At 35.9% G+C, this 27656-nt stretch overlaps 1 protein-coding gene across 7 annotated transcripts in view; it reads right to left on the reverse strand.

Annotated features, from left to right (window-relative positions):
• Nucleotides 1-306: 306 nt before the first annotated feature.
• LOC102901416 (zinc finger protein 420) overlaps nt 307-27656 on the reverse strand; it is a 126558-nt gene continuing 99208 nt past the window's right edge. For 2 of the 7 annotated variants that reach the window (XM_019818719.2, XM_011289850.3), the window contains one exon: nt 307-3476. In XM_019818719.2, the coding sequence (XP_019674278.1) occupies nt 1546-3399 (1854 nt within the window). In that variant the 5' untranslated portion in view covers nt 3400-3476 and the 3' untranslated portion in view covers nt 307-1545. Of the gene's footprint in view, nt 3477-11636; nt 12614-17857; nt 17998-18755; nt 18886-20172; nt 20262-27656 lie in introns of those variants that run through there. The other 5 variants (XM_011289849.3, XM_019818717.2, XM_019818720.3 and 2 more) reach the window with 5 other exon arrangements.

Raw genomic sequence — 27656 nt, forward strand, 5'->3', positions numbered from 1 at the left:
TTGCAGGACATTACCAAAAGGAGCAAGAAACACCCAATACATTCTGAATCACTCATACCATTTCTACGAATATTATACCCTTAACTGGTAAAAGACCTGCCTTTTAAGACAGACTGGAGGAGTCTGACCAAATGTCCTGTCTATAAAAGCAAAAATCTTTAGATTTCTAGCCTTAACTGGGTTCTCATTCATGATGGCACCAAATCAATGCCATACTTGACATTTCTTTTACCCATAGGACTCCACTGCCAGATGAAAAATTTTATGCCCTTAATACATTTTAGTGCCAATAACAGAATGACAACAGCATGAACAAATAAGTTTATTTTAATTTTATATAAAGAAATACAGGAGGCAAGCAGACCAGAATTGGTACAGCTATTCCATAAAATCAGTATAGGTGTAGACTCATTCTGTATTTCTGCTCAATTATCCTTAGATAGCATTCTCAAATTCCCCAAAAAATCATCAGAGATGTAAATTAAATGTCCACATTGTAGGCAGGAAAACAGAAATGCAGAGAGGAAAAAGGTATTCTTAAATGTCCTATATGTACAAACAAATACCACTTTTATCTTGTTGACCTGCAAGAGAGACTGAGATAATTTTTCAGCCAAGAATTCTAAAGAAGGGGAAATGGATACTGGGTAGGGAAATAGTCTCTGACAGACTGTCATCATGTTTCACTGCAAAATACTGTCAGTTTACTTTTAGTTTAATTCAAAAGCTGTACATTCAAGTTTTTAGAAATTTCATAGTAGAAAATTTTGACTATCTACTTTTTTCACTTCTAAGTAATATTCTTAAATTGTGGTCAAAAATTATAGAAAATATGAGTTTTTGGACTTTGTTACAATTCACCTCATCCCTCTTCAACAATCCACTGATTAAATCTATGACTTTTTAAACTATGAATTTCCTCTTCTAGCATATAGGATGAAATGTGAATGAAAGCTTTCTCATATTCATTACAGCATACAGTGCTCCCCAAACAGTCGGGGTCAAGGGTTAATGAAAAATATCTCCATATTCATTAGTTGTCCTCTTCTCATGCAAATTCTCTAAAATCATACTAGTAATAATGATAGCTAATACTTGTGATATAATATGTTCAAGGCACTAAGAGCTTTACATGAAATGTTTCACATAATACTTCCAAGAATCTTACAAGGAAGGTATTATTCTTAGGCTTATCTTACAAATGATTAAACAAAAGCACAGGTTAATTATGATAAATATCACAAAGAAAAGTAGCTGGAAGAGTCAAGATAATGTTGAAAAAGATATTCTACAGCTAAAGGCCTTCCTATATTTTACTATATTAACAGAACTCTATTATAATTTGCTGAAGTTTAATAGGTTTCCAGTAACGATAGGTTTTTCTACATAGATTCCATTAACAGTATCTTTCTCCCATTAGAATTCACTGATGCTGAACTTGAAGAGGAAAATATGCTCCCATATTCACATTTTAGGAATTCTTTGATGATAATGGATTAATGACCAGAGAAGGCTCTCTATTTTAATCACAAAGAATCAGATAATTCATATATAAACTTGTGAGCTATGACTGAAGTCTATCCCACATTCTTTATATTCAAAAGTTTTCTCACTGATATGAATTCTCTGATGTTGCGTTAGCTGTGAACCTCGAGTAAAGGCCTTCCCACATTCCTTACATTGATATGGTTTCTCACCAGTATGGATTCTTTGATGTCGAGAAAGATGTGAGCTCTGAGTAAATGCTTTTCTGCATTCTTTGCATTCATAGGGCTTCTCACCAGTATGAATTCTCTGATGTAGAGTAAGTTGAGAGCCATGACTAAAGGCCTTCCCACATTCCTTGCATTCATAGGGCTTTTCTCCAGTGTGAATTCGCTGATGTTGAGTAAGTTGTGAACCACGAATAAAGGCCTTCCCACATTCCTTACACTGATATGGTTTCTCACCTGTATGAATTCTCTGATGCTGTATAAGTAGTAAACCACGGGCAAAGGCCTTCCCACATTCATTACATACATAGGGTTTCTCACCAGTATGAAGTCTCTGATGTTGAGAAAGATGTGAACTCTGAGTGAATGCCATTCTACATTCTTTACATTCATACGGTTTCTCACCAGTATGAATTCTCTGATGTTGAGTAAGCTGTGAGCCACGAATAAAAGACTTCCCACATTCCTTACATTCGTATGGTTTCTCACCAGTATGAATCCTTTCATGTTGAGTAAGTTCTGAGCCGCGACTAAAAGTCTTTCCACATTCTTTACATTCATAGGGTTTTTCACCAGTATGAATCCTCTGATGTCGGGTAAGGAGTGAGCCACGATTAAAAGCCTTTCCACATTCCTTACACTGATAGGGTTTCTCACCAGTATGAATTCTCTGATGTTGAGTAAGCTGTGAGCCATGACTAAAGGTCTTTCCACATTCTTTACATTCATAGGGCTTCTCATTGGTATGAATTCTCTGGTGTTGAGTAAGTTGTGAGCCACGGATAAAGGCTTTTCCACATTCTTCACATTTATAGGGTTTTTCACCAGTATGTATCCTCTGATGTTGCATAAGTAATGAGCCACGAATAAAGGCCTTTCCACATTCCTTACATTCATATGGCTTTTCCCCATTATGAATTTTCTGATGTTGAGAAAGCTGTGAGCCACAAATAAAAGCTTTCCCACATTCCTTACATTCGTAGGGTTTTTCACCAGTGTGAATTCTCTTATGCAGAATAAGTTGTGAGAGCTGAGTAAAGACCTTTCTACATTCTTTACATTCATAAAGTTTCTCACCAGTATGAAGTCTCTGGTGCAGAGTAAGTTGTGAGTTCTGAGTAAAGGCCTTCCCACATTCTTTACATTCATAAGGTTTCTCACCAGTGTGGACTTTTTGATGTCGGGTGAGTTGTGAGCTACGAATAAAGGCTTTCCCACATTCTTCACATTTATACGGTTTTTCACCAGTATGAATTCTATGATGTAAAATAAGTTGTGAGCTCTGAGTAAAGGCCTTCCCGCATTCCTTGCATGCATAGGGCTTCTCACCAGTATGAAGTCTCTGATGAAGAATAAGCTGTGAATCACGACTAAAGGCCTTCCCACACTGCTTGCATTCATAGGGTTTTTCACCAGTATGAATACTATGATGTTGAGTTAGGTGTGAGGCTCGTCTAAAGGCCTTCCCACATTCCTTACATTTATAGGGTTTCTCAGTAGAATGACACCTAGGATGTTGAGATAAGTAAGTATGCTGATTGAATATGGACATTTTTTCATATATGATCATCCCTTGCCTGAAATATTCCTCCTGATTTTCTTGTTGCTTTTCCAATGTGCCTCTGACTTCCAAATAATCTCTGGAACTCAATTCCTCAAGATCACAGTTTTCAAGCCTGGCACTCATTTCCCATTGGGATAATTCTGTTTCATAAGTATCCTTTTTTGGAGATAAGTCTTTATTTGCACTCCTTGAAGGTAAGTCTGAAAGATAAGAGAATATCAACAATTTCTGTTGTCATTTCAGAAGGAGAGTTTCCATAGTAGAAAAGACTATATATGGAAAAGATATACAGATGATAACCAACTAATGATGATTCATTCCACTTAAAATTTTTGGATATTATGATAGTACAAAAGCAATATACATTCAGTAGAAATTATACTTCAAATTTTGAATTTTGATAATTTCTTGGGCTAGCAATATGCAGTAATATAGTACTCCTGTGATCCTGTAGCGGCAAGCTACAGTTCCCGGTAAGCCACGTGATTATGAGGGTAAACTGATATATGGAAAACCATTTTGTACCCATACAACCATTCTGTTTCTTGGTTTCAGTATTCAACAAATTACATGACGTATTTGACACTTTATTATAAAATAGGCTTTATGTTAGATAATTTTGAACTGTAGACTAACGTAAGTGTTATGAACATGTTTAAGACAGGATAGACTAAGCTATGATGTATATATGTATGATGTATATGATATAAGTGTATTATAGGCATTTTCAACTTATGACATTTTTAATTTACAGTGAGTTTACTGGGACAGGAGCTATAAGGTGAGGAAGATTTGGTATAGGCAACCAATACCCATGAGAAATAACTGGCCTACATCAGTGTTTTTCAGATATTATTTAACCATGACTTATAGTAATACCTACTTACATTTCACATCATAACCTGACACATATAATTTCATTAAACAGTATCTACACTGTTTCATTTTTTCTATGTTATTCTAGTCTCTTCTCTGTCACACATACACAGACACTACACATACACACTCACAGCCAAAACCCACTAAACTGATTTCATGCTGCAGTAATATGTTGCTGCCTAGGGTTTCAAAAAATATTAGTGTAGAATGACCTTACATACTAACATGTAAAAGGAACACTAGAGATCAGAAAATAATAAAAATCTAGTGGGAAAGTAAGGGAAGAGAAAACTTTTTTAAGCTAGTGGTTCTCAAATTGGTAGGGCTCAAAACCACCCCTTTTACCAAGGGGACCTTGGTAAAATTAAAGATGCCCAGATACTGCACCAGACTAACTGAAACCGAATCTAGTTCATCAGAAAAAAAGCATGGAGATCTTTAGGTTTAATACTTTCTAAAACCTGACTCTGATTCAGATCATGATTTGTTATCTCTGCCTAAACTTTTAAATACCTTCCTAATTAAACACATAATAAAATCCAAATCCTTCCCATGACTTGATAAAGCACTCCATGGTCTGGTCCCAATTTATTTATGATTTCTCCATGAGCCTTCTTGGCTTTACTGATTATTTGCCAAACATACTAATTACTTTTAGCTCTGAAAAACTCATAGAACCAATTTCAACTTACAACTAACAGGGCTTGTCAGACATCTCTGAACCTGTCTGCATGAGATATTGCATACTTTTTCTCATTCTTCAGGTTTCAATTTAAGTACTAGTTCATAAATCTTAAATATACATTTCTGCTAACAGAAGACTAGGTAATTTAAATCAACCTTCCTGATGAAAGCAATCACACAAAACATTACAGGCATCTGACTGAAGAAGGCATTGGAGAATTACAACTGGAATAAAGAGTTGGTTGGCTAAAAGTTAAAAAACATACAAATTCACAGAAATAAGCTTATCATTTCAAGCCACTTTTCCACTTGCAGAGGTCCTACAGGTCAAGACAACTGAGATGTGGAGAAACTAAGCAGTGTTTTGGACCATTTCATAAGGCTTGGGCAATAATTGGAGAACAGGGCCCACTATAAAGTTATATTTAGGGTTGGGAACCCTAAATTGGCAAAATTGTGGGGATAGAAAATAGGTCACAGGTTGTCAAAGGTTAGAAATGGGGAAAGAGTTGACAACAAAGGGACAGCATGAGGGTGTAATGGCACTGTTGTACATTGAAACTGTGACAGTGGAGTAAATGTTGAATAAAACATGAGAAACAACCTTCTAAAAGTATGCCAAGCTTAAAAGAAAGTAAAGAAGTTCCACAGAGTCCACAATGAAAAACCAGAAACTAGAAAGGTAAACATACTTTGAAGCCACAGCTACCCTTGGGACATCTGCTATCTTCAACTGCCTACGTATGAAACTTAACGGTCTAAAAAAAATATCTGAGATAAGGCCCTGGACTTACAGTATGTCAGGAATTAGAAATAAACCTCTTCACAAAACTGTAACCATCCAAAGCCTGCAGTTCAGAGGGAGAGAAAAAATATTCCCTGGCTTCAAAGAAAATGACAAGGAAATCTTAAGTCTTAGCCATGTAAAAAATTCTGACTTTTATTCTGAGGGTGAGGAGCCATTGGAGGGTTGTGAGAAGCAGCATGATAGTATCTGACTTTTGTTTAAAAATCAATCATTCTGGTTGTTTTAAAACATCAGAGAATCAATGGGAAAGTACAGAAGCTGGGTGGATAGAAGCTAGGAGGCTAAGGCAATAATCTACATGGCTTGGATTCTGGAGGAAGGGGTGGAGAAAATAAGATGGATTCTGGATATATTTTGAAGGTGTGATGAAGAGGATTTGATGATGAACTGGGCATGTAACATGAGAGAAGTCTAAGAGAACTCCAAGTATTTTGCCTGGGCATCCAGAACAATACCAGTGCCATTTACTGAGAACTTCTCATTGTAGTAGGAGCAGGTTTGAGAGAGAATATCAAGAGTTTGGTTTTGAACTATTAGATATTATAAAGATGTTGAGTAGGCAGGTATATGTAAAAGTATGGGGTTCTGAGGAGATATTTAGATGAGATATGTGAATTTGAGAATTATCAATAAGTAGATGACTTTTAAAGCTATGGGATTTGATAAGATCACCCAGAGAGAGTTTTGGATACAAAAGGTACAGGAAAGGAAGGTACAGGAAAGGAAGGGAAGAAAAGAAAAAGGAAGTTTGAGGACTGAGACCTGGGACACTTGAACAGTTAGAGGTCAGGTAGATGAGAAGGAACCAGCAAAGGGAGACTAAAAAGGAAGAAAAAAAAAAAATTAGGAGAATGTGGAATCCCAGAAGCCAAGCGAAGAAAGTGTTTTGAGGAGAAATAATCAATTCTGTCAAATGTTGAGAGAGGTGACTTCTAATTTAACAAAGGCTTTAACAATATGGAGGTTACTTCTGATCTTCACAAGATAGTTTTGGTGGAATAATGGGGATAAGTTCTTTTTTTTTGGTTTTTAATGTTTATTTATTCTAGGGGAGAGACAGAGTGTGAGTGGGGGAGGGGCAGAGAGCGGGAGATACAGAATTCAAAGCAGGATCCAGGCTCTGAGCTGTCAGCACAGAACCTGACATGGGGCTCGAACTCATGAGCTATGAGATTATGACCTGAGCTGAAGTTGGATGCTTAACTGAGTCACCCAGCCACTCCATAATGGGAATAAGTTTTGATTGAAGCAGATTTAAAAGATGACCTGGAGATATGAAGCATGGAAAACTCTTTTGAGTTTTGTTGTAAAAAGTAGCAGAGAAATAGGGCCATATCCCTATTTGCTTGTTTATCAGATTTGTTTATCAATTTAAGATGGGAGAAATTACAGGTGTACAGATGCAAATGACTGTACCAGACACTGACAAATTGATGTTGCACAAGACTAACAGAACATTGCTCCAAGAATGTTACTAAACAGATGAAAAACGAGTGGAGTACAAAACGAGTACTAACGAGTACTAAACGAGTTTAGTACAAAAGTGGAGATACTAGCCTTAGATAAAGGCACATAAAGTTTATCTATCATAATAGGAAAAGAAGCCCAGTGAGTATAAAGCTGGGAGCCAGACTGATGAAGCAGCAGAAGCTTGTATAAGTTCTCCTCTGATTACTCCCATTACCTCAGTGAATTTATGAATTCAGCTCAGGGCAATCATCTTAGAGTCAGATAAGAGAAATTACAAGTCATGACTATGCAACTGAAAACTTAGCTCTGAAGTAAATAAACAAAAATTGATAGACATAAAAAAAGGAACTAATAAATCCAAAGTCATAGTAGAGAACCTATGATATTGTGATACAATAAGAAATATATATTTAGTTTTTGTTCCTGATTTCTCGTACAGAACTCCTAAAACTCTTGGAAACAAGTACCTTTCAACCACACCTAAATTTATGCTAAGGAAGTGACTTTTGGAAAGCCCCTAAAGAGGGTGGGCTGGTTGCCAGGGGAATCAACCATGTGATCAGTGGGTTGGAACTTTTTTTTAAATGTTTATTTTTGAGAGAGACACAGAGTGAGAGAGAGAGAGAGCATGAGCATGAGCGCGCAAGCAGGGGAGGGGCAGAGAGGGAGACACAGAATCTGAAGCAGGCTCCAGGCTCAGGGCTGTCAGCACAGTGCCTGACGCGGGGCCCAAACTCAGGAACGGTGAGATCATGACCTGAGCTGAAGTTGAACATTTAACCAACTGAGTCACCCAAGTGTCCCTCAGTGGGTTGAACTTTTAGCCCCACCTCTGGAGAGGGCAAAGATGCTGGACATCGAATAAATTACTCATGTCCAATGATTTTATCAATCATGCCCACCTAATGAAGCCTCCAGCAAAAACCCTGACTGAAGGGGTTCAGAGAGTTTCTGGATTAGTGAACACAGTGCTGGGAGGGTATGCTGAGAGACAGCATGGAAGCTCCATACCCCTTCTCCATACCTTGCTAGAGTATAAGTCCTGATAGGTTTTTGTTTTTGTTTGTAAGGCACGTGCCTGACTTAAGCTTTGATTGCTGAGGCATCCACTTCAAAGAGGCATCCATCAAAGATGACTATATTACAAGCCACACTAAATAAAGGAGCCAGGCTGCCTCCCCCATCTGAGATTCCTTTGTTGATTTCAGTAACTAATCATTTGGACCACTTACTAAATTTTTTCTTGCTGCCCTCTTAAGTTCCCGCTTTCATTTTAAATTCAACAATACAGAGCCCAGAAACCCTAGGCCCTCATTCTCAACCTCAACAGAGGCAAAACCCTAGGTCTGTGCACTCTCTATACCCATGCCATCACTGTAGGGCCCAGGGTATGTTGTATCATTTCTAGGTCCTCTAAGTCATAAATCTTTACTTTTTCAAAGTCTCCCAATGGTTATTACTAAAGGGCATCTTGCAATCATAGTAAGAACCATAAAAGCTGGTCCAGCCACAGCACTGGTGGTTGCTGATAGGCTGAGACCAGCACAAAAACACTTTCCCTGTGCATCTCTTCCATTGGGCTGTCCCTGAGTTGTATGTTTTATAATAAACTGGTAAATGTAAATGTTGCTCTAAGTTCTCTGAGCTCTTCTAGCAAATTATTAAACCTGAGAAGGGTACTGTGGGAACCTCTGATTTATAGCCAGTCAGTCATAAGTACAGGGACAACTTGGGAGTTACAATTGGCCTCTGGGGTAGTAGGCTGTGGGATTGAGCCCTTAAACAGTGGGGTCTGTGCTAACTCTGGGCAGTGAGTATCAGAATTAAGTTAAATTGTAAGACACCCTACTGGTGTCTACCAGGAACTGGAGAACTGCCTCGTATGGGAAAATCCACACATCTGGTGTCAGAAGTACTGTGTGAATAAAAGGAAATAGTTTTTTCCTTTTCTGTTTTAGGACAGTTATATAAACAGACTAAGAAGAAAGTACAGACTCAGAAGACTGGAACATAATTAATAAGATAGGTATTAACTATATAGATAGATAAAACTAATAATAAAACTAGAAATTGCAAAAACATAGAAAACAAATATAGAATCCTAGAACTAAGTAATTAAGATACTTCTATATAATGTTTGACATAAAAGGAAAATAAAAATTAAACTTAAAATTTAGAGCAAAATACCAAGAGGAACTTGATGTGAAATCCCAAGACTCAACTAATGAATCCTCAGAAAACTCACAGCTTTAAATGTACTTATTAGAAAACAAGAAATAATTAAAAACAAGAGAATTAAGATGTCAACTCAAGAAGAGGGAGGAAAAAACAAAACAAACAAAAGAATTAGCTAGCTAAATGAGAAAGTGAGTAAACCAGAATTTCGAAGGAATAGAAATGGCCAGAAGTCCATTCATTTTTTCCAAAGCAAATAAATGGTACAAAAATATGACACGCTGGGGAAAAAAATCAGATTGGGCACAAATCCAAAACATTGGAAAGGATAAAGAATAGAAGAACATAAATCTAAGACACGTGCTTATGAGAAAAACCTATACATAACTGAACAGTAAATTAGAAAAACTAGTTGAAATGGATGAAAATAATAAAAGTGATCCATGAATAAAGAAAATCTGAGAATACATCAATAACTACATAAGAATTTTAAATTTGAGTTTAATGTCTATGCTCCTAAAAGGCCACAGACACTGATGATTGATGGTATGACTGGCAAGGTTATCCAAACCATTAAAGAATACACAATTCAATTCCTATGTAATTGTTGTTGAACATACAAAAACATGGAAATCCACCCAAGTCATTTTACATAGTTAACTAAGATAACAAACCTGGACAATGAGAGCTCAGGAAAACGAAGTCAATCCTATGAACCAACATAGGTCAAATTTTTAAATAAACATTAGCAATGTAGAATATAGCTGTATTAAGGACTGAAACATCATGATTAAATACAATTTATCCCACAAATGGAGGAGTGATTCAACATCAGAAAATCTACTTGAGACCTTGTATTAAAAATTCTCTAGGGACGCCTGGGTGGCTCAGTTGGTTAAGCGTCCAACTTTGGCTCAGGTCATGATCTCATGGTTTGTAAGTTTGAGCCCCGCATTGGGTTCTGTGCTGACAGCTCAGAGCCTGGAACGTGTTTCAGATTCTGTGTCTCCCTCTCACTCTGCCCCTCCCATGCTTGTGCTCTTTATCTCTCTCTCAAAGATAAACATTCTTTAAAAATGTAAAAAAATTCTCTAAAGCCAGAATAGCTCTTCTTTAACCTAATTAAGAGTATCAGAAATCTAAAGAAACATATTCAGTAAACATTAGAAATACTTCCAATAAAGTTTGGAAAAAGACAAGAATTGTTTTTCAAATTGTGAAATATTCAAATAGCTCCTACTGATTACAGTTTTAAAAAACTGGCACAAATAGAAAAGAAATAAATAATACATTATATATAAAATGCAAAAGTATCTACCTAGAAATCCACTATTATCCCCTGGACAATTATTAGATGTTTCTATAAGATTATTATCAACTTACAGATATCAACATTTTGCTAACCATATATAGATGTGTATTATGTGTGTGTGTGTGTCTATATATATGTATTAGCCATTCAGAAAATATCATACAATAAAACAGTCCTATACATAATATCAACATTTATAAAGTACTGAGAAAATTGCTTTAGAAGAAATGCAAAAGACCATTTAAGAAAAAACTATGAAATTTACCTAAGGACATCAAATGTAGATATAGAAGGTTCAAAGACAAAAGGATTCACAATTGTAAATATGTGAATGATGCATCATATTTCTTGAAATCCTGTATAAAATATGACCTATATTCTTTTAAAAGCATGCCATACTTTTTTTAAAAAAGTAAAGAAGATCCAAAGGAGGTACAATGAAGTGAGAACCACAAACTAGAGGTAAACATGCTCTAAAGTCACAACTACCCTCAGGATATTTGTTGATTTCAATTGCCAAACAGTTTGTATCTATCTTAATGGTCTGATATAACCCAAGACACAAGGCCATAGGCCCACAAAATTTCAGGGATTAATACTGAACCTCTTCACAAAATCAGAATTATCCAAGGCCCACAGTTCAGATAAAGGAAAAAAAAGTCCATGTGATCTCAAAGGAAATGACAAGAAACACTGCAGTCTTGTCCTAGACTCTCAATGAAAAGGAGGGAAAAAAAATCATACTTCATCATTACACAAGAACCCACATGAATGTAAGAAGTTGCAGAATTAGGCCTGTTCTCTACAAACTGAATTTTTTATATAGAGAGCATTTATAAATGCTTGAAATATATGAAAATTAAAATATGAATTCAAAACCATGATAAAGGAACTAAATAGAAGTAAAAAAAATAAGATCTAGGAGAGGAAGAGAATATCAAAGTTCTAGAAATAAAACGATATAATCAATTATATTAAAATCTTAAGAAAAAAATCTTAAAGGCAGCCAGAGAGAAAATACCAATTACTTACAAAAGGAATAATAATGAGACAGAAGGCAGACTTCTCAAGAGCAACAATAGAAGCCAGAAGACAGTGGAATAATATCTTCAGAGTGCTGAGAAAAAAATAATTGTCAGTATAGAATTCTATACCAAGTGAAATCATCAGGCAGAAATGAAAGTGAAGCAAGGTTACTTTACTAAAAGAACAAAAATAAAAACAGAACATTTACTAACAATAAGCCTTGCTTAATGTATTTCATGACAAATAAAATCATCTCAATGGAAGGTATAATGAAGAGGAATAGAGTGCAAATAAAAGGATAATCATATGAATAAATCTACAAGCAAACACTGTCATTATAAAACAAAAATAATGCCCATTTGGAGGGTTTAAAAGAAAACAATTAAAACATCAGACAGTAACATAATAGATGGGAATGATGAACCATAGTTAAAGGCACTTTCAGATCCTTCATATATCTTTTATATTGTTCTGGGGAAAAAGGAAACATTAACTTTAACCATTGTTAAGTATTTAAGTGACACAAACAATAATGATAATGATTAAAGGACCAAAACAGGCAGAAATACTCCCAAAATATTTAAACTCACCAGCAATCACAGGTATGTAGTGTTGGTAAAGGTACAGAAAAAGAGTATAGTCATATACTGCTGGTATGCTCCTGATTTTTGACAGTGAAATATACATTTGACACAGAGAGGTCAGTGTTTCATCTCTGTACAGAAGCTCAACTCACTGTCACAACAGCTTCCAACTTATTTCAAGGTAGACCCAATCCTTTCTGTTTCTCAGCTGGTTGCCTTGAAATCCCAGGTGTGAGGGTGGGGCATATAGTTTAGTCAGGACTTTTGCTGCTTCTTGTGTTAATTGTAGTCAGTTCGGTGTGAAGTGATACCTCACTGCAGTTTTGATTTGTATTTCATTGATGTTGAGCACCTTTTCATAACTGTTAGTCATCTCTATGTCTTCTTTGGAAATATGTCTATTCATGTCTTCTGCCCATTTCTTAACTGGATTATTTGTTTTTTGGGTGTTGAGTTTGGTAAGTTCTTTTGTATACTAGCCCCTTATCAGATATGTGATTTACAAATATCTTCTCCCGTTCTGTATGTTGCCTTTTCAGTTTGTTGTTTCCTTCACTGTGAGGATTTTTATTTTTATGTAGTACCAATAGTTTATTTTTGCTCGTTTCCCTAGCCTCAGGAGACCTATCTAGTGAGAAGTTGCTACGACCAATGTCAAAGACGTTACTGCCTGTGTTCTCCTCTAGGATTTTGATAGTTTCCTGTCTCACAATTAGGTCTTCAACCCATTGAACTTATTTTTGTGTATTGTGTAAGAGAGTGGTCCAGTTTCATTCTTTTGCATGTTGCTGTCCAGTTTTCCCAACAACAGATGTTGGTCAGGATGCAGAGAAAGGGGAATCCTCTTACATTGTTGGTGGGAATGCAAACTGGTACAGCCACTCTGGAAACCAATATGGAGGTTCCTCAAAACGTTAAAAGTAGAACTATCCTATGAGCCAGCAATCGTACTAGATATTTACCCATATGATACAAAAGTAGTGATTCAAAGGGATACATGTACCCCAATGCTTATAGCAGCATAGCCAAATATCAACAACAGCCAAATTACAGAAACAACCCAAATGTCCATCGACTGACGAATGGATCAAGAAGGTGTGTATATATATATATATATATATATATATATATATATATATATATACACAATGCACTATTACTCAGCCATAAAAAAAAAAAATGAAATCTTGCCATTTGCAACAACATGGATGGAACTAGAATGTATTATGCTAAGCGAAGTCAGAGAAAGACAACTGCTATATGATTTCATTCATATGTGCATTAAAAAAATTTTTTTTAAATGTTGATTTATTTTTGAGAGAGACAGAGTGAGTGCCAGCAGGGGAGGGGTAGAGAGAGAGGGAGACACAGAACCTGAACCAGGCTCTAGGCTCAGCTGTCAGCACAGAACCCAAGGCAGGGCTTGAACTCACAAACTGCGAGATCATGACCTGAGCCCAAGTTGGACACTTAACCGACAGCCACTCAGGCACCCCAAATATGTGGCATTTGAGAGACAAAATAAAAGAACATAGGGAGAGAAAAAGAAAAAGGCAAACCAAGAAACAGACTCTTTAATTATACAGTACTGATAGTTGCTGGAGGGGAGGTAGGTGGAGTAATGTGTTAAATAGGTGATGGGTATTAAGGAGGGCACTTGTGATGAGCACAGGGTTGTACGTAGGTGATAAATCACTAAATTCTACAGCTGAAACTAGTGTTGTACTGTATGGTAATTGGAATTTAAATAAAAACTTTAAAAAAAGAAAAGACTTCTGCAAAGCAGTGTGCAAACACTGTATGTGAATTGAATGAGTGCCTTAATATTAAAACATTTAATAATTAATAAAATATTTAATTTTCATTAAATGTGTATATTTTTCAAACATCATTACAATTAATAAAAAACTACAAAACTATATTTGCATTAAAAGAAATAAAGTACATGTGACAAAAAATTAAAGATAACCACTAAGGATAAAAAATAGTATACATCTTCCAAATTAAACAAGGGGGAAAATGGAGTTTAAAAAAAAAACAAAACAAAACAGGGATGCCTGGGTGGCTCAGTCAGTTAAGCGTCTAACTTCAGCTCAGGTCATGATCTCACGGTTCGTGAGTTCAAGCCCCACATCAAGCTCTCTGCTGTCACTGTAGAGCCCACTTCAGATCCTCTCTCCCCATCTCTCTCTAGCCTACGTCGGCTCATGTGTGTGCTCTCTCTCTTAAAAATAAATAAACATAAATAAAAAAAAAAGAGATGTATCCATCCTGATTATTAGGAAAGAAATAAAAGAAGGAAGCACAGAAGATTAAGAGTAGACAAAAAACATAAAATAGGGAAGAAATAAATCCAAGCATACTGGCAATAGCAACTAAATGGAGTGAACCCTCAAATAAAAAAATAGGGGCATCTGGGTGGCTCAGTTGGTTAATTGACCAACTGTTGATTTTGGCTCAGGTCATGATCTCATGGTTCCTGAGTTCAAGCCCCCCATCAGGTTCTGCACTGAGAGTGCAGAGCCTGCTTGGGATTCCGTCTCCCTCTCTCTCTGCCCTTTCCCTGCTCTCTCTCAAAAATAAACAAACATTAATAAAAACACTTATTTTTGAGACACACACACACACACACACACACACACACACACACACACACAGCGTGAGTGGGGGAGGGGCAGAGAAAGAGGGAGACAGAATCAGAAGCACACTCCAGGCTCAGAACTGTCAGCACAGAGGCCAACACAGGGCTCAAACCCACAAACCACAAGGTCACGACCTGAGCCAAAGTCAGACACAACGCTTAACCTGACTGAGCCACCCAGGTGCCCCAAAATAAATAAAAATTTAAAACAAAAATAAATTTTGGGGCGCCTGGGTGGCTCAGTTGGTTGAGCAGCCAACTCTTTGATTTCGGCTCAGGACATGATTCCAGGGTCATGAGATTGAGTCCTGCCTCGGGCTCCATGCTGAGAGTGGAACCTGCTTAAGATTCTCTTTCTCTCTCTGTTTCTCCCTCCCTCCTTCTTCCCCTCTCTCCCACTCACATGTATTCTCTGTCTAAAAATATATCTAAAATAAAATAATAAAATAAATACATAAATTTATTCTTAGGTAATATATTGTAGTGGTTACCAAACATGTCTGAACATTTGAACAACCTAAGTAGCTTCAAAACATAATATTTGTATCCCATGCTAAGAGATTGTGATTTAATTGGTCTGAGGTGTGGCCAGGGATCTGGAATTTTTAAACGAACTCCAGCTATGCATACAAATTTAGAAATTATTTCCATATTTTTTCCCGAAGTGTTCAAATATAATTCACATACCTGCAGTTTATTCATTTAAAGTATATAATTCAATGATTTTTTTCCAATTCAATGATTTTTAGTATTCACAGAATTGTGCAACAATGACCACAATCTAGAGATTGTATTCTTATCACCTCAAAAAGAAACCTGTGTCTATTAGCAGTCATTTCCAATTTCTCTATTTCCATTCCCCAATTCACCTTCATCTCCCACCCCCAGCACTTGGCAACCACTAATCTACTTTCTGTCCCTATAGTTGTCTATTGTAGACATTTCATATAAATGAAATAATGTAATATACAGTCTTTGCATCTGGCTTCTTTCACTTAGCATGTTTTCAAGGCTCATCCATGTTGTAGTATGTATCAGAACTCCTTTTTATTGCTAAATAATACTCCATTTAAAGATATAACAAATTTTATTCATCCATTCATCAGCTGCTAGACATCTGAGTCGTTTCCACGTTTTGGCTGTTGTATTGCTAAATAGTAATCCCTTGTAAAATTTTATTTATTTATTCAGTCAATAGCACTTCATGTCTGTTGGCTATTTGTATTTCCTTTCCCTTTTTTTTTTAAACAAAATAGTGATATTAACCCCTTATCAGACATATCATTTGTAAATATCTTCTCCCATTCAGTAGGTTGTCTTTTCATTTTATTCATGGGTTTCCTTTGGTGTACAAAAGCTTTTTATTTTCATGTAGTCCCAAGAGTTTATTAAAAGATTAGTGCCTATGTATTCTTTTAGTTAATGATTTCAGGTCTCAAATTTAGGTTTTAAACCCATTTTGAGTTTATTTTTATGTATGGTGTAAGAAAGCAGTGTAGTTTCATTCCTTTGCATGTAGCTCTCCAGTTTTTCCAGAACAAAGAAAAACATTTATTCAAAAGACTCTCTTTCCCCCAACTGGCTATTGTTGCCTCCTTTGTTGTAGATTAATTATTTTAGCTTTAGTTTTATGAAAAATACTATTGGCATCTTGTTAGGTATTGCACTGAATCTGTGGTTTGCTTTGGGTAGTATGGACATTTTAACAATTACTAATTCTTCCAATCCATGAGCAGTGTATATCTTTCCAACTGTATTATCTTGAATTTCTTTCATCAATGTTTCATAGTTTTCAGAGTATAGGTCTTTTACCTCCTTGATTTGTTATTTCCTTTTCCTTGAACTGCCTATGAATGTCTTTTACCCACTTTTTAAAAACAAAATATTTCCTTTTCCTTAATCTATAAAAGCTTTTTATATTCTAGGTATTAATTTCATTGTTGTCAATATGAATTGCAAATATATTCACCCAATTCAAGGCCTTTTATTTTCTTTATGTCTTTTTATAAAGAAAACAATTTTCATTCAAACTTATCAATCTATTGATGATTATTTTTAAAAAGATCTAAACAGAACCTTTAGAAATGTTCTTAGTTCTCTTTCAAATCTGATCCTCTATGAAAATCTCTTATTGCTTGTTATTTTTGTGATTTAGCTTATTTCTTTAAACATTTCACCAACATTTTATATTTATATCTAAAAATACCAATATGTGAAATCATTTGCCATGTAATCTGTTGTTTCTTTAGATTATCACTCACCTATGACCTGTTTCCTTGTGGGTTGGATGATCTTTGTGAGCTCATCTTTTGTTGATCTTAATTTGTGAGAATTCTAAAACCCTCTTACTTTCCTTCAGAGAGGATGTGCATTTTCTTTCACAAGAAGTCAGAGGGCACCACCTCAAAGCATAAAATTTGAACTCCTTTTCTGGAGTTGCCAAATTATATTTATTTCTTAATTACTCTACCATTCACTCTTCTTTAATTATGCTTTTCTGTTCCTCCTACTAAGTTAACACCCACCCTAAACTCTCTACGTTTACTACTCCATCTGTCTGCAATACTGTTCCTGCACAGACTGGCCTGACTCCTGCCCTTACTTCAGTCAAGTCTTTGTTCAAATATTACCTCCTTAGAGATGTTTTTTAAAAATCTACCTATCTAAAATAGCCCATCCATACTCCCCAGTTAATTTGCCTACTCTCCTTTACTTTCAAATTCCTTATTGTTGCCTGCAAACTATTATATTTATTAAATAAATGTATATATGTAAATATATACACACAAACACATATATTTTTATTTCTCCCAGAGAATGTAGCAGAACACAAACTTTATCTAGATCATCATTTCTCCAATACCTACTATAGTCCTTGGTAAAGAATAGGCTCTTAATAAATATATTTTGAATGAATGAATACATTTTAAAGGGAGACAATATAAATCTAAATACAAAAAAAAAAAAAATCTAGAAAGGAATTGACTCCCAACTTTACATACCACTGGAGAAAAGGAAGAGCTCCTCCTTTGAGAGTGGGAAGGACTATCATAAGAGACCAAAAGGGAGAAGAGTAGGGATTAGGTGGGATTCCTTAGAGAGATTGTGCTGAAAAGCCCTTGCTTTTCTTCTCAAGTCAGAAGTCTTTTTTCCACATGACTTGGGTCTCAAAGGCAGTGTACCAACCAGTAACTTCATAAAGCCTTCAGAGAAAAGAGGAGTGAATGGGTAAAAGACAGGGACTTCAAGAGTCTAAAGAATAAAGTGATCATTTAGGTTGGAAAATCACTTGTTAAAAGTTTTAACTGATATAGGATGTCTCTTATTTTGTTATAGGAAAAGTCCAACAAACTTTCTTAGACAATCACATGTTCTTCCTGAGCTATTTTCCAATAGAAGGTGGTTCTAGCACATTCATTCAAAGAACAATACAAAGTTCTTAAAATGTAATATTCAACTACAAAACACAAATAGGAGCGAAAGTATTTGTTGTAATGGATTGTTTACCTGACCTAATCTACCCTATTACTATGTAAATAATATAAGCTTTTCTATTGTCTGAAAAACAATATATTTCTGGATCTAATTTTCAAAATATTTTTAACTCCTTTAGCACATCTAAATTGTAACAATGCATAGCCTGTTTTTCCTGACAATATTGTAAGTGTCCCAGAATTCAAATCTAGCCCCTTGCTTATCAAATAAGAGAGAAAGAAGAGCGATAATTACACTGGAAAATGGAGAAAGCAAATATGCCCTATGAAATATTACTATTTCCAGTAATTGAAATATTCTCATTCCTTTGAGAATAATAAGAGGCAATTCAGTTACTTAAAAACAATCGAAGAAAGCAGCCATTCCAAAGGTAGATCCTGAAATACTAGGGGTACATTTCCTTACCTACTAGTGACACCAAGTTACTATAGTTCTCCAACATCACATCTCTATACAAATCCCTTTGAGCAGAGTCCAGGCATTCCCACTCTTCCTGAGAGAAGTCAATGGCAACATCCCTGAACATCACTGATCTCTGAAACAACAAATATAATACCAGTTGTGGAAATAAAGAAAATATTTTTTTCAACAGAGGGGAAATGACAGGGTACTCTCCACAAAGGAGGTAAAAAACAGCAGAAAGCCACTGACATAAATGAGACACTAAAGAAATCAATTCTTCTGAAGTACCAACATATTCCTGTTGCTATAGGTAATTCCTGCATATAGAACATCTCATTATGCAGATAAGTCTGGAAATTAAAGATGTAAAGTCGCAACTAAAAGAAATAGCACACAAAGGCAACCTGTACAATACTCTATCATTCACTCTTCTTTAATTACACTTGTATCTTGTGTATCATACGTTCTCAATAAATTCAAGTTTCTCTTCCTTATTCTTTAAGAAATAAGAAAAATAACTGGGGAAGTTTTTTTGTAAAATCTCATAAAATCTGCTTCTTATAAATTTTGTGTAAAATTAAGGAATTTATTGAAACCTCAATCCATCATTGTATCAGGATATTATCTCATAAGCATTTTCCTTCTTACCAATAATTTAGTACATATTTTAATAGGCTGCAAAATAGCTCCATATAATGAATGTCTGACTTACTAAGTGTGCATTATTTACACATTTAGCTTACATAATAATCTCATAAGCATTTCTTACTTTTGGGAGTCTACAATTCTCAACAACTTTTGCGTGTGAATGATGATCTTTCTTGTACTATTTATCACTTATAAAATGTACATTTTTCCTTGTTCTAAGCAACAGAAAGGTAGAAAAGATCATCTAAACTTACATGTACAAGATTAACACATAACTTTGACTCTCAAAATTATCCATATTATTGCTTTATGTCAATTATGGATTACCAGGGAAGATCCCTGATCTCTTTCAGGCTCTAATCATGTTCTAATGGATCTTAAAAGCTCACAAAGCATGAGCTCTGAGGCCAGTCAAAACTAATGATCTTGTCTAACCAGGAAACTTAGGTATAAAGAGAAGTTCAAAGTTTTCTCATGTGTGGTACAATTAACAACCTTCTCTAGCTTATAAAATCAGGGAATCTGCTTTTGTTAAATCAGTGCTTCTAGTCAAAGATGCTCCAAGTATTTTTGAATAATTATGTGAATATAGGTTGATTAGAAAGACAAACTTAGGAAAGATCCTCATCACTTATAAGACTGGAATGCTGGGGAGCACATTGCTGAGTGGGGTCAGTTAGGAAGGACATTTCAGAAATAAGGAATGCAAATGTGCACATACTCTGTAAAAAAAGTGACTACTTAAACAGAGCATGAAAAAACACCAATTTACCTGAGCCATGGTTTTTAGTGCTCCAAGAAATGATCAATCCTCCTCTGGATTCCTATCTTAGAGAAGCACAGAGTCTGAAAAAGGCAGAGCTAGAGACAAGAAAACCGAACCATGAGACCATGCTTTTTGCAAAGTTCCAAATGAGTAAGTTAGAATTATCTTTGTTGCTCTCTTCTTCCTGTCTCTTGCTCCCATCACCAAAAAAATACTAACTGGGACACGTACAGGTGATGGTTGTTACTCTGATCAAACTTAATGCTCTCTATATACAAAAAGACAATATTTACAACAACTTCTCTACTGTTTCTGAAAAAAAATTATAGATAATACATTTATATCCTTTATGCCAAAAATAGAGATAATGACCAACAGTTATACACATTAAAAGGCACAATTAAATGCTTGCTTGCAACTGCTTAAAATAAACAAATCAGATTTATAAGATGACAATATTCAACTAAGCATATTTTTAAGTTCCATTTTAAAAATTTTAATTCCAGTATAGTTAACATACAACGTTATATTGTTTTCAGGTGTACAATATACTGATTAAACAATTCTATACATTACTCAGTGCTTATCATGTTAAGTGTACTCTTAATCCCCTTCACCTATTTCATATACAACCCCACCCAACTGCCCCTCTGGTAACCATCAGTTTGTTCTCTATAGTTAAGAGCCTATTTCTTGGTTTGTCTTCTTCCTTTCTTTGCTTTCTTTCTTAAATTTCACATCAGTGAAATCATACAGTATTTGTCTTCCTCTAATTTCATTTAGCATTATACTCTCTAGATCCATTCATGTTGTTGTAAATGGCAATATTTCATTCTTTCTTATGACTAGGTAATATTCCATTGTGTGTGTGTATATGTATGTATGTGTGTGTGTGTGTGTGTATATATATATATACACACTTCTTTATCCACTCATCTATAATGGACACTATAAATGGACATCTATAAATGGACACTTGGGCTGTTTCTATAATTTAGATATTATTAATAATGCTGCAGTAAACATAGGGGTACCTATATCTTTTTAAATTCGTGTTCTCATAGTCTTTGGGTAAATATCAATAGTGCAATTACTAGATCTTGGCTATTGTAAATAATGCTGCTACAAACATAGGGATGTATGTATCCCTTTGAATTAGTGTTTTGGTATTCTTTGGGTAAATACTGGTTGTACAATTGCTGGATCATAGGGTAGTTCTATTTATAATTTTTTGAGGAACCTGCACACTGTTTCCGAGAGTGGCTACACCAGTTTGCATTTCCACCAATTGTGCACCAGGGTTCCTTTTTCTCTACATCGTCACCAATACTTATTGTTTCTTGTGTTTTTGATTTTAGCCATTCTGACAGGTGTGAGGTAATTCTCATTGTGGTTTTGACTTGCACTTCCCTGATGACGAGCGATATGGAGCCTCTCTTTATGTTTGTTGGCCATCTGTGGGTCTTCCTTGAAAAAAATGTTCATGTCTTCTGCCCATTTTTTAATTGATTAGGGGTTTTTGTTGATTTATATAGCTTTTTTTTAAATATATATTTTGGATTCTACCCCTTTATCAGATATGTCATTTGCAAATATCTTCTCCCATTCAATAAGCTGTCTTTTAGTTTTGCTGAATGTTTCTTTTGCTGTGCAAAGCTTTTTATTTTGAAGTAATCCCAATAGTTTATTTTTGTTTTTGTTCCCCCTGCCTCAAGAGACATATCTAGAAAAGTGTTGCTATGGCTGATCAGAGTAATTACTGTGTTTTCTTTTAGAATTTTTATGGTTTCAGATCTCACACTTAGATTCTTACCTGACTTTTAAATTTTTATATATGGTATAAGACAGTGATCCAGTTTCATTCTTTTGTATGTAGCTGTTCGGTTTTCCAAACACCATTTGTTGAAGAGACTTCTTCCCATTGCATATCCTTGCCTCCTTTGTGAAAGACTAATTGACCATATAATCATGGGTTTATGCCTGAGCACTCTATTCTGTTCCACCAATCTGTTTTTGTGTGCCAGTACCACACTATATTGATAACTATAGCTTTTTAGTATACCTTGAAATCTGGAATTGTTATACCTCCAGCTTTGTTCTTCTTTCTCAAGATGGCTAATGGGGGTCTTTTGTGGTTCCATATGAATTTTAGGGTTACTGCTCTAGTTCTGTGAAAAATGCTGTTGGTATTTTGACAGAGATTTCATGAAATCTATAGATTGCTTTGGGAAGTATGGACATTTTAACAGTATTTGTTCTTCCAACCCATGAGCATGGAATATCTTTACATTTGTGTTGTCTTAAATTTCTTTCTTTTTTCAATTTCATCAATTTCAATTTCTTTAATCTTTCATTTATTTTAAAGTTTTCCGAGTATAGATCTGTCACCTCCTTGGTTAAGTTTATTCCTAAGTATTTTATTCTTTTTGGTACAATTGTAAATGGGATTATTTTCTATTATTTATTTATTTTGAGAGAGTGAGCATGTGAGCAGGAGAGGGCAGAGAGAGAGAGAATCCTAAGGAGGTTTTGCACTGTCAACATGGAGCCTGAGGCAGGGGCCCAAACCCATGAACTGTGAGATCATGACCTGACCCAAAATCAAGAGTCAGACGCTTAGCTGACTGAGCCACCCAGGTACCCCCTCCCCAGGATTGTTTTAACTTTTCTTTCTGTGTGTTTTTTTTAATGTTAATTTATTTTTGAGTGGGGGAGGGATAGAGAGAGGAGAAGACAGAGGATCTGAAGCAGGCTCTGTGCTGACAGCAGAGAGCCTGATGCAGGGCTTGAACCCACAAACCATGAGTTCATGACTTGAGCCAAAGTCGGACTCTTAACTAAGACTGAGCCACCCAGGCGCCCCTTGTTCTGCTGTTTAATGGATTTCTGTATATTGATTTTGTATCCTGTGAACTTAGTGAATTCATTGATCACTTCTAGTAGTTTTTTGGTAGAATCTTTTGGGTTTTAAATATATAATATGTCATCTGCAAATAGTGAAAGTTTCACTGCTTCCTTACTGATTTAGATGCCTTTTACTTCTTTTTGTTGTCTGATTACTATGACTAGGCCTTCCAGTACTATGTTGAAAAAAGTGGTAAGAGTGGGGGTGCCTGATGACTCAGCAGGTCAAGCTTCTGACTCTGGATTTCAGCTCAGGTCATGATCTCATGGTTCATGAGACCTAGTCCCATGTCAGGCTGTGCACTGACAGCATGGAGCCTGCTTGGGATTCTCTCTCTGCCTCTTCCCCATGTACCCGCACACCTCTCAAAATGGATAAACATTTAAAAGAAAACAAAACAAAACATTGTGAGAGTGGACGTCCTTGTCTTGTTCCTGGTCTTAGGGTTTCCCAGTTTTTCCCATTAAGTACGATGTTAGGTATGGGTTTTTCATAGATGGCCTTTACTATCTTGAGGACTGTTCTCTCTAAATCTTTGTTGAGGGTTTTTATCATAAATGGATATACTTTGTCAAGTGCTTTTTCTGCATCTACTGAAATGCATGAAATGATCATATGGTACTTATCCTTTCTCTTGTTGATGTGATGTATGACACTGATTAATTTGTGAATACTGAACAAGCCTTGCATCTCAGGAATAAATCCCATGTGATCATGGTGAATGATTTTTTTTTAATGTATTGTTGGATGCGGTTTGGTAGTATTTTATTGAAGAATTTTGCATCTATGTTCAACAGTGATATTGGCCTGTATTTCTTTTTTTTAATTAAATGTTTATTTATTTTTGAAAGAGAGAGACACAGAGCATGAACAGGGGAGGGGCAGAGAGAGGGAGACACAGAATCTGAAGCAGGCTCCAGGCTCTGAGCTGTCAGCACAGAGCCTGATGCAGGGCTTGAACTCACAAACTGGGAGATCATGACCTGAGCTGAAGTCGGATGCTTAACCGACTGAGCCACCCAGACGCCCCTGTATTTCTCTTTTTTACTGGTGTCTTTATCTGGTTTTGGTCTCAGGGTAATGCTGGCCTCATAGAATGAAAGAAGTTTTCCTTCCTCCTCTGTTTTTTGCAATAGTTTGAGACTAGGCATTAACTCTTTAATAAATGTTTGGTAGAATTCACCTGTGAAGCCATCTGGTCCTGGAATTTGGTTTATTGGGAGTTTTTTGATTACTGATTCAATTTCATTGTTAGTAACCAGGCTATTCAAATTTTCTATTTTTTCCAGTTCAATTTTGGTAGTTTACATGTTTCTAGAAATTCCTTAATTTCTTCTAGGTTGTCCAGTTTGTTAGCATATAATTTTTCATAATATTCTCTTATAATCTTTTGTATTTCTGTAGTGTCAGTTATTTCTCCTTCATTTATGATTTTGTTTAGATTCCTCTTTTTTTTTTTGTCTTTTTGATTAGTCTGCCTAAATGTTTAATTTTGTTGATCTTTTCAAAGAACCAGCTATTTCTTTTTCAAGTTTCTATTTCATTTACTTGGGCTCTAATCTTTATTATTTCCTTCCTTCTACTGGTTTGGGGTTTTGTTAGTTCTCTTTCTAGCTGCTTTAGGTGTAAGTTTAAGTTGTTTATTTAAGATTTTTCTTGCTCCTTGAGGTAGGCCTGTATTGCTACAAACTTCCCTCTTAGAACAGCTTTTGCTGCATCCCAAAGGTTTTGGATCATTGTGTTTTCATTTTCCTTTATCTCTATGCATTTTTTGATTTCCTCTTTTCTTGCTTGGCCCATTCATTGTTTAGTAGCATTTACTTAACCTCCATGTATTTTGTGTTCTTTCCAGATTTTTTTCTTATGGTTGATCTAGCTTAATAGTGTTGTGTTTGGAAAAGTTGCATAATAGGACTTTAATCTTTTGAATTTGTTGAAACTTGTATTTTTTTATTTTTTTAATGTTTATTCATTTTTGAGAGACAACAGCATGAGTGGGGGAGGGACAGAGAGAGAGGGAGACACAGAATCTGAAGAAGGCTCCAGGCTCTGAGCTACCAGCATAGAGCCCAACACGAGGCATAAACTCACAGATGGCAAATCATGACCTGAGCTGAAGTTGGACACTTAACCAACTGAGCCACCGAGGTGCCACTGTTGAGACTTGTTTTATTGACTAATATGTGATCTATTCTGGAGAACATTCCATTTGCACTTGAATAGAATGTATATTCTGCTGTTTTAGGATGGAATGTTCTGAATACATCATTTGATCCATCTGGTTGAATGTGTCTTTCAAAGCCATGGTTTCCCTATTGATTTTCTTTTGGATGACTTGTCTATTGATGTAAGTAGGATGGTAAAGTCTCCTATTATATTACTATCAATTACTTCCTCCCTTTATGTTTGTTATTAGATGCTTTATTTATTTGGGTGTCCCATGTTTGGTGCGTAAGTATTTACAATTGATATATATTCTTGTTGGGTTGTTCCTTTTATCATTAGATAGTGTGCTTTGTCTATTTTTATAATTTTTGTTGCTTTAATGTCTTATTTTGTCCAATATAAGTATTGCTACCCCAATGTTCTTTTCACTTACATTTACATGACAACTGTTTTTCTATCCCTTCACTTTCAATCTGCATGTGTCTTCAGATCTGAAATGAGTCTCCTGTATGCAACACAGAGATGGGTCTTGCTTTTTTCCCCATTCTGTCACCCTATGCCTTTTGATTGCAGTGTTTAGTCCATGTACATTCAAAGTAATTATTGATAAGTGTGTCCCTATTGCCATTTTGTTTACTTGTTTTACATTTTGTTACGGTTGTTTTTGTAGGTCTTCTCTATTCCTTTCTTCTCTCATTAGGTTTCTTTAGTGATATCCTTGGATTCCTTCCTCTTTATTTTTTGCATATCTATTTCTGGTTTTCTATTTTGGTTACAATTAGGTTTGTGTATAACATCTTCTGCATATAGTGGTCTATATTAAGTTGGTGGTTGCTTAAGTTTCAACCCATTCTTTACTCCTCCCCCCTCTGCATTTTAGGTACATGGTGTCATACTTTACATCCTTCTCTTTTGTGAATCCCTTGACTGATTTTTATAAATATACTTAATTTTATTGCTTTTGTTCTTCCTACTTTTTTTTTTAACGTTTATTTATTTTTGAGACAGAGAGAGACAGAGCATGAACAGGGGAGGGTCAGAGAGAGGGAGACACAGAATCTGAAACAGGCTCCAGGCTCTGAGCTGTCAGCACGGAGCCCGATGCGGGGCTCGAACTCATGGACTGCGAGATCATGACCTGAGCCGAAGTTGGCCGCTTAACCGACTGAGCCACCCAGGCGCCTGTGTTCTTCCTACTTTATTATCACTACTTATGGTCTTTCCTTTCCACTCAGAGTCTCCTTTAACGTTCTATGTAGGGCTGGTTTAGTGGTCATGAATTTTTTTAACTTTTTTCTGGGAAACTCTTTGTCTCTTCTTCTATTCTGAATGATAGTTCTGCCAGAGTATTCTTAACCGCAGGGTTTTCTTTCAGCACTCTATGTATATCATGGCATTCCCTTCTGGCCTGCAAAGCTTCTGCCAAAAAATAAGCTGATAGCCTTATGGGTTTTTCCCTTGTATGTAACTGTTTTGTCTTCTCTTGCTTTTAGAATTTTCTCTTTATCACTCCTTTTTGCCATTTGAATTACTGTGTGTCTTGGTGTGGACCTCCATGTGCTGATTTTGTTGGGGGTTCTCGGTGCCTCCGGATCTGGATTTGTTTCCTTTCCCAAATTTGGGAAGTTTCTGCTATTATTTGTTCAAATAAGTTTTCTACCTTCTTTGCTCTCTCTTCTCCTTCTGGGATCCTTATAAAGTCAATGTGATTACACTTGATGGTTTCAGTTTTCTGAGACTATTCTCGTTTTTTAAATTATTTTTTCTCTTTCTTATTCAGCATGATTGCTTTCCATTACTCTGCCCTCCTGTTTTTTCTGCTTTCTCTAGCCTACTACTGATTCCATCTAGTGTATTTTTAATTTCAGTTATTGAGTTCTTCATCTCTGATTGGTTCTTTTTTATGTTTTCTCTTTGTTAAGTGTCTCACTGAGGTCCTCCACTCTTTTCTCAAGTCTAGTGAGTATCTTTATGACCATTACTTTAAATTCTCTATCAGGCATATATTACTCATCTCTATTTTGCTTAGGTCTCCTACTGTGATTTTGTTTTGTTCTTCCATTTGAGACACATTCCTTTGTCTCTTCATTTTGTCTCTTTATGTCTGTTTCCATGCGTTAGGAAAGTCAGCTATGCCTACTGCTCTTAAAAGTAGCGCCTTATGAAGAAGAGGTCCTATAGTGCCCTGCAGTGCAATGTCCCCTGTTCACCAGAACCTGGCACTTCAGGAGTGTCTTTTATGTGTGTCGCATGCGGTCTCCTGTTGTGGCTGAGCCATTTGTGGACAGATTTTGGTCCCTGTGTTGTTTCTGGGCCAGTCGGGGGCTGCACTGGGCTTAAGGTGAGTCACACCGGGTGTTTGCCAGAGATGCAGTGGCACCAAACTGCAGGCACATTCCATGCACTGTCCCCTGAGAAG

The sequence above is a fragment of the Felis catus genome, chromosome E2, assembly GCF_018350175.1.
Source record: "Felis catus isolate Fca126 chromosome E2, F.catus_Fca126_mat1.0, whole genome shotgun sequence".
Taxonomy (NCBI): Eukaryota; Metazoa; Chordata; class Mammalia; order Carnivora; family Felidae; genus Felis; species Felis catus.